The sequence below is a fragment of the Calypte anna genome, chromosome 1 (genome assembly GCF_003957555.1).
Source record: "Calypte anna isolate BGI_N300 chromosome 1, bCalAnn1_v1.p, whole genome shotgun sequence".
In the NCBI taxonomy this organism is placed as follows: Eukaryota; Metazoa; Chordata; class Aves; order Apodiformes; family Trochilidae; genus Calypte; species Calypte anna.
In genome coordinates, this window is record NC_044244.1 from 123,804,023 (window position 1) to 123,815,151 (window position 11,129).

General features: G+C 36.9%; 1 protein-coding gene across 2 annotated transcripts in view; it reads right to left on the bottom strand.

The window, feature by feature from the left end:
• The window catches only part of MOSPD2 (motile sperm domain containing 2), a 33,460-nt gene extending 22,376 nt beyond the window's left edge, over window positions 1–11,084 (bottom strand). Inside the window, exons 1-5 of one of the 2 annotated variants that reach the window (XM_030469132.1) lie at window positions 10,995–11,084; window positions 10,697–10,760; window positions 1,897–2,052; window positions 1,048–1,134; window positions 97–251 (exon numbers count right to left, since the gene is read on the bottom strand). In XM_030469132.1, the coding sequence (XP_030324992.1) occupies window positions 97–251; window positions 1,048–1,134; window positions 1,897–2,052; window positions 10,697–10,760; window positions 10,995–11,003 (471 nt within the window). In that variant the 5' untranslated portion in view covers window positions 11,004–11,084. Of the gene's footprint in view, window positions 1–96; window positions 252–1,047; window positions 1,135–1,896; window positions 2,053–10,696; window positions 10,764–10,994 lie in introns of both variants that reach the window. The other variant, XM_030469131.1, reaches the window with a different exon arrangement.
• Window positions 11,085–11,129: the final 45 nt, after the last annotated feature.

Below are 11,129 nucleotides of genomic sequence, written 5' to 3' on the forward strand. Positions count from 1 at the left end.
TATTTAGTTATCAAAAACTGCAGAGGGACTTCCCTTTTTCTGAGGACACAGGTTAAGTAATTCAGAAAGCAATGAGAAAAACACAACAATACTTACAATGTGACTGATTCCAGTTTCAGCCATGTCAAATACCACTGTTAAGGGCTTTCCATGATCTCTCTTGGCATAATGTTCTAACCAAAAAGCTACCAGTTTCTTTTTGTCAAGTTGCTGTTTGGGATCTTTTACATGATGCTTCACTTTGAACCAAACTTGAGAGAAGAAAGGTAAAAAAACCACACACATAAATTGAAACAGATCCAAATTAACAGAAAGTAATCAAATACCTATACAGAAGGCACTTTAATGCAAAGAAACAAACTTTCTTTTTTAAAATAAAAACAACCACAACATATTAACTAGATGCTGTAAATTCAGAATGTCAAAAAGATACTCCTATTCACACACAGGACTCCTGTGAAAGTAATCAATAATTCTTACATAACTTCTTTATACGCTTTAAAATGCCTATTTTATATAACAGAATGGGAATGGAGCCTGTAGCGCAAGGAATACATTTCTCACACGTTGACTAACAAGACACGATTTCAACTCAGATATTCTGATCCAATTAATATTCACAAAAAGAAACACATAGGGCACAGAAAGTTAAGACATTAATTATGTTTCTGTGACAAAATCATAAATCATTATTTACCTGACTTAACACATTCTTGTCATGAAACAATTGTGTAATTTCCTCAGTCCATAGAATAATGCAAAAAAGTTACACTTCTTTTACTTCATTGTGGAAGTTAAAAACTGCATTATAATTATGATAAAGACTGATGATTTTCAAAAACTTCAAGTAAAGTTTCCTCATTCCACTTCTGAGATCCAAAGAAATACTCAAAGTTACCAACTTCCCCTCATTTTTAGTAAAAACAGCTGCCATTATATACCTTTTCCCATTTTTAAAACATTTGTTTTTAAAAAGGAAACTAAAATGCTGGGGGGAAAATAATAATAATATAGAAAGTATGGAATACTATACTCTGTGTAACTTACATAATTTATATCCCTCTTTATCATATCCATGCAGAAAGAGAGTACCGTTTTCAAATAACCATTTTGGAAGGACAGATTCCGTCAAATCTGCAAAGCCAAATAAAAGATAATTCACAATAACCACATTGTAATGTAACAAGTCACTGAAAATATAGCAGTCTAGCAATAAAATGCAAAAATATTGTCCAAGGCCTTTACTAAACTAATACAAATATTGAGCTCATTTTAAATCTTTATAATTTTCTTCCTCCCAAGCTGTAAAATAGGATATATTTAGCAAGAAATAAGAATAAATAATTGACCTAAGAAAAAATGCTGCATTTATTTTTGCTCATATCTGCAGCTCCTCCTGCTCTCTTAATTCAGATTGTGAAGCTCAACATAAACATAAAGCTCAACTACACAGCACAAAACCCAAATATATTCTACCAAGGGTGTCAGACCAGAGCTACTAGGATCAAAAACAGAGCCCTTTTTTTTGAGGGCTGCCTTTTCCATGTTGTTATCAAATGCACACATACAAAACAAGAGATAGCTAACTGTGTTCCTTCTTTCATCTTAAACAGCCTTTCAGCAGATATATGGAAAAACAGCAAAGCAGTGAGGCAGTACTGATCAACACAAGCATTAGGGGGTTTTGTTGGTTTTGGTGGTTTTTTGTGTTTTGTTCTGTTTGATTGGTTTTTGTTTAGGTTTTTTTTTAACTGGGTAGAAAAGCTCTTGCTGAGCTCTCTATGGTACTTACAAAATCCTTAAAAGCTGCTTAAGGAATACATATGTCAGTTGCAGTTTAATAGGAAAGGAACATATACCACCAAAAATTATGTATCACTACATAATACAGCTTACCATTAACTGTATAGTCTTTCCTCCACCGAAAGCTTTCATCAATCATCTTTAATGTATCATCCACAACATCATGACGCCAAATCAGATAATTTTCAACCCATTTATCATCTTGCTGAAGTCTTTCCACATCTCTGAAGTCATATTTATCTGATTTATCTAGCAAATAAATTAATTATTGTGAGAATACAGCATCTGCTATGAAAACATGAAAAGGAGATTCATCATTTCAATATAGAGGCTTTCTTTTGAAGTCTCAAAATTAAGCAGACAAAACACTGCACCAGACATTGATTTAAAACCTCTACATACTGTGATGATATTTAGGAATACTGCAAGATTACTCTCACCAGAAATATATTTTCTGTGATTTGTATTCAAGTAAAAAAACATTACAAAACAAGAAGTGTGTGTAGCACAGGTGAAATTTTTCTTAAATAAGGTTTCTATGTCATAAATTAGTATATAGTCTAAGAATTTGTGTATTGATAAATATTAAGCATCATTAAATCAAGCTTGAGTTCTCAAACTTACAAGCATCAGCATGTTAGACAAAAAATGTCAGAGAACAAATGCTAAAGTTACTATTTTTGACTACACACTAAAGATCATTGAATTAAGCAAAATTAAAAAGATTACACAGGCTACACTTGCTATAAATTGTTACCTTACAGCACACAAACTAAATGCATCTCCAGAACATCTCCTGAAGCCTCATACTCTTCCTGTATCAGGTTAGCAACAAGTAACATACGTTTATTTGCTTTAGGAAGTGCTTCAGATGAAACAGGCACTGGTGTGGCTCCTCAATTCTTTGCAATTGTAAAATTATTTTATAAATACGAAAGCTTGTAAAATACAAATGCCCAAGCCGAGCTGCCATTTTTTTATTATTATTATTATTTTTTAGATATGAATAAAGAGAAGCTTAGCTCTTGATCAGTGCTCCTCTTTGTCTGAGAAATCTGCATCACTGGAATATAAACCAAGGAAGATACTATGATAGAAACAGCCTCTTGATTGTAACAGGCACTAATACCCATCTCTTTGCTAACTACTAAGAAACACACTAAGCTCTTAAAACTATTAACTTAAACTTACTTGTGATTAGCATAAAATTTAAGTCTGGTTGTTAATGAAGCAGATGTTAATTTTCACATACGAGAAAGACTAATCCTTCATATTCAAAATAAGGGCCATCATAATTAAAATAATTACTCTGAACTGTGACTGGATGGTTCAGAATTGTGTACTCCAATCAGACATCTTAAGTCAAAAATGTTACAAAAAATACACCATTACATTTGGCTAATGTTTATAGTTTTACTGGTCTACATGCAAATATATGACCTATTTTACTTCTTTCAATTCATGCTGTTTCCTGTCAAGTTAGTCAATATAATTGTAAGAACATGTCCATTTTAGATGTGTCCATTCACTACGGGTTATTATAGTTACCCTCTTCACATCCAGCTGCTTCTCAGACATTTTCTACTCAGTTCCTTCTTCTTTAGATCTGTATTTTCTCCCTCCTTTGATGTGATCCCACTACCTTACATTGTTCCTTAGACAATCTAAAGCCAAATCCCACTTCCCTTACTCTTTGTCCCCTACTTGCTCCTCTCTACCCACAAGCCTCCAATATACTCGAAACTATCTCAATCTTTCAGTTACTTTTCTCTTCATCTCCATGCTTGTACCAGTCAGCTTATTCCCTATATTCTGACTAAGACTTGTAAAGTGAACACTCAGCACAAGACTGAAATGCTGTTCAACTTCTCTGGCTTTAGGCCAGCCACCAAGGGAACAAGCTGCAGAGACTTTAGGTGTTGTACTTTGTAAAGTCTTAACTGCTCAGTTGAAATGTGATTATTCCCCCAACAATTTATGGACAGGTTTGCCTGAGAAATGCTAAGAGTGTCTAGTTTCAAGCTGGAATCATAAAAAACTAACACTGGAGAGGATCTCTGCAGGTCACCTCAGTCCTCACTCTAGTTCACATCAAGGCTAACCTCCACATTGAAACAGGTGACCAAGTACCTTTTTCAGTCAAGTTTTGAAAACTCAGCAGGGGAGAAAGACTGCACAGCCTCCCTTCGCATACCATTAATTCCAACACAAATCCACTTCCAAGAGACTGCCATGTACAGTCTCTCCAGTAGCAGCTGGCAGATCCACCATCAGCTAAATTAAAAGAAGTACTGGCTTCTCTGAGCCATGGTAAAGTAGGTATTTTATGCTGTGGATTATTCAATATGGCATATTGGCTATTCAAGCCATTTTGTAGGTACTCATAGCCATGGCAAACTCGGGCTCTGCAAGAGTGAAGATTTACTTTAACATCAGCATTACATGTCTCTAATGCCTGAGCTAACTTACTTCTAATTGATTTAATAATCTCTAACACATACTGACTTCTAGCTAAGATCATCTGCAGTTAATCATCCAAGTATTTTCCTGAGATCAGTCCCATGTACATCCTATTTGCACAAGGGACTTGAGTACTGTGTATTTAAAGACAAAAAACAAACACCACCATGTAAAAACTAAGAGGATAGCATTTCACACTGCTTTCTGATCCTCTCTTTGCTCACTGTATCTCTGTAAGAGCAGAACTGTCAGCATGACAGAACAGTTCATTTTGTATCATGCAGTAATTTAAAAACATTCGTATATCATTATGTGGAACATGCCTCAGCACACATTTCTGGGCCAAACTTTCCCAAACTCTGGAGCTAGATAATAAGAAAAAAAATTAGAAATCTAGTGTTACAAATATTTTAAGAAAACGAAAGTGAAAAAGAAACGGGCAAAACTTTTTATTCAAACTTTCAACATAAATGAAAATTAAGCTGGATTCAGAGATACGCAGAATTAAAAAATGTGAAATATTTTTCTTTCTCTAGCAACTAAACTCTCAAGAAGATGACACATACAAGCAGAATGTTCACACACAACTAGTCAAATTCTGCTCCCATATGCATTTGCAGGATGCCAGTACTCCAATCAGGTAAACTGATAGAACAATAGAAGTACTGATTAGTTTTAACCTTACCTGATTTATCAAGTTCTTGCTACAAAGTAAATAAAACTTAGAATGATATTGTGAACCCAAAGGAAAGGTGTTTTATCTCACATACAGCAGGTGATATGTAATTGTCTGAGTGCTTCTAATAAGAGGATCAGTTCCTCTTCAAATCTGCATTTCCACCTGAAAACTCGTTTTCAAACTATGATGTGAAACAATCGGAATATTTCTACTTTAAAATCACTCGTGGAACACTTGATTGAAATTATTGAATTACTAGAAATTTCTGGAGCTAGTACAGAATCAGTTGGAAAAAAGAAAAAAGTTTTGGGTTCTCAACACAATTTAAACACACTCTGCATAATTAAGAGACCAAAAGGAAACTGAAGTTGAGAGGTAACTTCTAAACTGAAATTCAGGTGAAACTATTAACTGAAGTATCTGAACTCAGACAATCTCCAAACCTAACCACTTAACGTATCTGTAAACATACACTGATGTTTTTCCCACTAGAAAATTAAGGGACTGTTTATTCCTACCTGCAGAACTGACAGTAAAATACATGACACTGAGACAGAGCCTCTACTCCAGGAGATGAACATCTCTGTAATTAAGTCCATAACAAACAATTTCATAAGGTAGTTGGAACACACCCTGCTTCCACAAAAGTAACACAGGGAACAGTATTCACAACTACTTCTGCTGAGAAAGACCAGTGAAAAGACATTGTGAAAACCACATATGTAATAGTAGTGCTAGATTTCTGTAAAACATTTCATGCTTAAGACAACTATCTGAAAGCTTGGAAACTGGCTTCTCCCTTGGTCCAAGAAATTCAAACCTTACTGTAATCCCAGAACAGTTCCACAGCCAATGAAAAAAAGCAAAACTGTGATGCTTCAAGACATTTCTGTTGAACTGGTAAGCTGTGTAGAAATTAGGCAAGAGTTGGAGCCAGAAAGGTGAGAGATAGCATAATCTTCTTAGCAAATTTGGTATTTACTGATAAGCATTAAAACCAAATTCCAAGTTATATATGAGGGAATGACAGTACCAACAGCATGGAAAAGAGAGCAACATTAGCTGTCTTCAATCCAATTTCCCTTCCAGAAAATGAGTGAGCAAGAAGACTAAAACCCAAAAGGTCTGTCTGAAACTTGGGTCAAAGTTCATGCCTTTATTTAAGCTTATTTTTAAAACAGCTACTTAGCATTACTTTAATTTCCTCATTGAACATTTGGGGTCAAGGGAGAAGACTGGGAAAAGGCAGAAAAAGTTCTGCTTAAACAATATGCTTCTTCCTATTACTTGATTTCCTCTTTTTGTTGCTTAAGTGAGGAGTTCTGTTTCTCAGTGATCACATTCTGCCCTATTATTGTCGTCTTCTAGCTGAGAAACTTACAGTGAAACTCTATGACCCTGCATAACACATGCACAAATCAACACCAATTTCACTCCAATACTTCCACTAGAATTAATGAAAATCTTTGATGCACTAATTTTATCCTCTTCTCATTTTTTTTCAGTGCTATCCATATTACCAGGAGACCAATGCTGCACTGTTGTACTTCCTTCTGATATTCATGCTTTAGGAAAAATAATAAAAAAATAATAAAAATCTGAAAATATTCAACAAGACTGAAAAAAAGCAGCACCAAGTCCCACACTAAATTAATCCAGAGAAGTTCAGAATTCACAACCTGTAAGGTTTCTTCCTGAATGGAATAGTCATTCATATCTAGAAATGTTACAGAACAAGTCATACACTAAGCTAAGTAGGGATAGCAAGTATATACCTTTGAATAGAGGAAAAAAACCCCACACCTTATCATGCAAAAAAACTGAAGAAAGCAACTTGGAAAGTATGTTAAGTGCTCCATTATACAAAACCTCTCAATTTAACTATTGCCTTTAGCTATTTCAATGAAGAAGTCTCCAGTCTGAAATGGTCGTAATTATTACTCTGACCTTGGACAAGAGGAAACCCATTTTAATTGGCTGTTCATGCCTACACATGTCAAGCTAACGTGTACTACAACTACTCAGGTAGGTGCCTTCAATTGCTAGATGAGGAAATCAGCAAGACTGAAAACAATTTAAGAAGGTCAGTACTTAGGGACAGGGATGAAGAAAACAAAACAAGTTATTTCAATAAAATCAAGTATTAAAAGCAAAGTCTCTGCCTCCTCAAGATGTGATGAATTTAAATTTTTAGCAAAACTGAACACTCTCTGACAATAAAGGTAAAAAGCTCTGTAACACATAGCCTTCTATTTGTCCTACCCGTATGTTTCCTGACTCTTCCAGCATTTCTTAGCTTGAAAGCCAAAAATCAGGGAAAATCTGCTTTTCAGAGCATTGACAGACATAAGCAGGTATTCAAAACATTACCTTAGGAGTCTTCTACAAAAGTTGTATAATTTTTTCAGGATATCTTGTATATCTATAATTTTTATAATATTGGCCACTTGCAAATAAGTCACTACCAAAATTTGTTTTGCTAAAGAAACTTGTGATGAAAGTTAATCTTTTAAATGGAAATCTCTCAAAATTCTTTTTCTGGAAGAGGATGCAAATGGGAGGGGGCAGGGAATACAGGCAATAAGAAATGGTAAATATGCAAAAGGAAGTGTGGAACAGATCTGTTGAGTGGAAAATTCTACAAAGATTAGTTTATAAATATTTTCCACTGTAACATTAAAATGGAAAGCAAAAGCCCAGAAATAAAAGCTAATTTTAGAAATCCCCTAAGGAATTAAAATGCATTGAAGAAAGAAACAAGACTGTTTGCTAGAAAACATTGTTAGTACCAGTCAGTACCAGAAAATAATCTCTTGTTTGCATTGTTCCTGTCACCACCCTAATCAGTTACATCACTAGCACTCACAAAGAATCCAAACAGACAAAATATAATTTAGGCCCCAAAACTGCAAGAGAAAGAGTGTCCGCCTACCACATCAGACAGCATTTGTTAGACTACTGGAATAACAACTTTTCAGTATTTGAAATATGCCTTTAAATTCAAGAGTTTTAATTACCAGGGATACACATTACTCTCAAAAATTGAAGTGATGTTTCAAATATAGCTAGAAAATTTACTTAAGTCTAACAAAAAATACCTCAGTATCTTGGTTAACATTAAACATTGCCTTCGAGATAAGATCTTACAGTGCTCACGCTTTCCTTCTAGAAATCCTCAATGGCCACATTTTCTGAACAACTTCAGCAAGAAAGTTCTCATGCACACTGGGAAATGAGCCAGTAGGTTCTCCAACACCAAATTTTCCAAACTATATGGGACTACTAAACAATTCTTTAATTTAGTAACATTTATGAAATAACTGCATAATTCAGAAAAAAAAAAAAAAAAAGATTTCTGGTGCTTACAATTGCTAAACAAAAAACTTTTCCCATGGTACCTTGAAAATTGTTAAAACCGTCGTATATAAGTGGGATGTAACATTTATGTGAAATATTCCAACATGTATTAGATATGGCAGTTAACAGTAAACTTTTATGAAGAAGATATATATTAGTATATTTTTGTATATTCTGCTTTAAACAATGTATGCTGCCAATAAATAATTTCCATCAAAAGTCAGGATTTCAAAGGCCCTCTACATTTTCATTTCACAGCCAAAATAATTACTGCAAGATGATAGCCTCACTTGCAACAATTAGCAATTCTTCTTGCATAAGGAGGGGGGAAGCTGTAACTTCAAGTTCCATGATATGGAAGAATCACTTCATAACACTAACACCAAGTTTCTAGAATAAATGGGAGCACCATTTCCCTCAGAGGGAGAACACAACCACAGCAGCCCACCTCTGAGAAACTTAACTGCCTGGAAAAGTTACTTGAATTTTAACACTTGCAGCTCACCTGTAGATGAAATTAGGTTTGCTCCATAGAGGCTCACAACTCTGACTTTGACAGAGCATCAGTTTCTCCATGTGCCTTGGCTAAAATTACTGCATAAGACTAAAATTACTGCATATGAAGTAATCATTTATACCTTTGCAATACAGAAAGTCTCGTTTGGGGGTTTCTGCCTACATGAACATGCACATCCCTTTTAAATGAAGGGCAGTATAAAAGAATACCTTCTAGAACATATATAGGAAAGGCTGAAGGACCACAATAAAAGTAAAACACTGCATTTTTCACACTTGAAGCAGGCATGACAACATTAATTTGCTTGTGCTGTTCCTAAATTAGAGGGAGTAACTTAAGAATGTAAACTCAAAAACTCCTAATCCTATTTTCTTGAAAGAACTAAGAACCCTAAACCATGACCCAAACATGAGCTTACTGAAAAAAATGTGTTCAATATACTACAAATTGGATTACACTTCACCTTGCAACAGTATTAAAATATTTTGATGGCTGTAACAACCAGCCCTGCAAAGGCTCCATTACAACTCAAGAAATCTGGGAAATCTCAAGATTACAAGGGATACCTCAACTGAAAAGGTAACATTCCTTTCAGCAGCAACTGTTCCGAAGGTCTAGGCTTTCAAAAGTAACCTTTATGAGTGTGGGTTTGGGATAACAGACCACAAAGCAAGATGAATTAACCTACCATAGGAAAATATGCATGTTAACTGAAAATATTAACAGTGAAAAGAATTTATAACTTAATATGATCCTCCACTCTCATGAGCTCTAATCTTTTATCAAAGACATCTTTATTCCCACAGAAATATTAAATGGTAAAATGAGCTCCTCTTCAAGGCACTATTCTCATAATTTTGTCACCTTGCCAGAAATGTAAGTCATCTCTAATCAAAACTAACATAGTTTCCCTTGTGAAAGTTGGCCGATCACCTATATGAAACAATGTTGTACCACCCTGAAGACCCTCAAACTCTGCAAGAAAAGTGTTATAACCAGTCACAAAAAGGTAACAGAATCATGCAAAAGTAGTAACTAGGTAACCTCAATAACTCTGATAATGAACATCAAAGCACTGCATGTGTATGCAGGATTAAGGCTTAAAGGAGATGCATGCAACTCCTAAACTATGGGGCTCTTACTGCATTTGCATTAAAAATTGGATGGAAGAATGCTTTTAATAGAAAGACTTTGGACGTTTATAATAAAATGTAGTACTTACTGCAGTTGTTAGCATACTCTACTACTAGATATTCCTTTATCATATGCAATGCAAATCAAAGTTGAAATCAAAGCAAACTCTCATAGTCTTACCCTGGTATTCCCTTTCCCCTAGGCATCCCCAGCACCTCCTGGCCTTCATTTACAAGTTTAAAAGCAGCTGCACTTACGCATCAATCTGGGAATGATGCATGATTTTAATGAAGGCCAGCATAAATTTGAAGTGCAAGTTACTCTAGAAAAACAACTCTCTCCTTGACAAACTGGTCGTGGTCCAAATTCCTTTCTTTCCACACACACCAGGTATGTTACGGCCAAAAAGCACTAAGAAGCACCCCAGACCGCACGCTACAACCAACCCAACAAAACTGTGGGTCAAAAGGATCCAGACCTTTGCCCCGACACGTCCTGTTGCCCAAGATAGCGACTCAGAACAGAGCACCGAAAGTCAACACAGAAAACATCATGCTTCGTGCATCACCCTCCCCAAAAGCTCCGGCCACCTGAGGAGAGGCAGAAACACCCACTGGCCTGGGAAAGCAGGGACAGAGGAAGCCCCCAGACTACAAAGCGACAAGGGGCAAACCCCAGAGACCACAGAGCTGGGCCCGCCACCGCCCCCAGCCCCTCCCCAGGGTCTCCACCACCGAGGGGCTCACCTGACAGGTACTCCGCCTCGAAACGCCGCCGAATCTCGCTGATCAGCGCTGCCCTGTCCTGCCGCTGCTGAGGGGAAACCCGAAACGAGAGGGGCGTGATAGGAAGGGAAAGGCCGGTGGCCGAGATAACCCCGGCCTCCCACCTGTACGGCGGGCCTGACCATCCCCTACCATCCCAACCCCGAGCTGCTGCCGATGGAGGGCTGGCGAGAGCAGACTCGGAGGTGGGCGGTAAAGGGAAGAAGGAGGAAGAAGGGGGGGAGGTGGTGGTGGTATAGGGGGGGAAATTGTTGCTCACCTCAGCCATGGTCCGGCGGAGCCACCCGCAACGGCCACAGGAGCTGCAGCCGGTCCCGCCAGCGCCAGGGGCGGGCAGGAATGGGGAAGGAGGAGGAGCCGCGTGACCCCGGCGGGAGGCGGGGCCAGCCCTGGA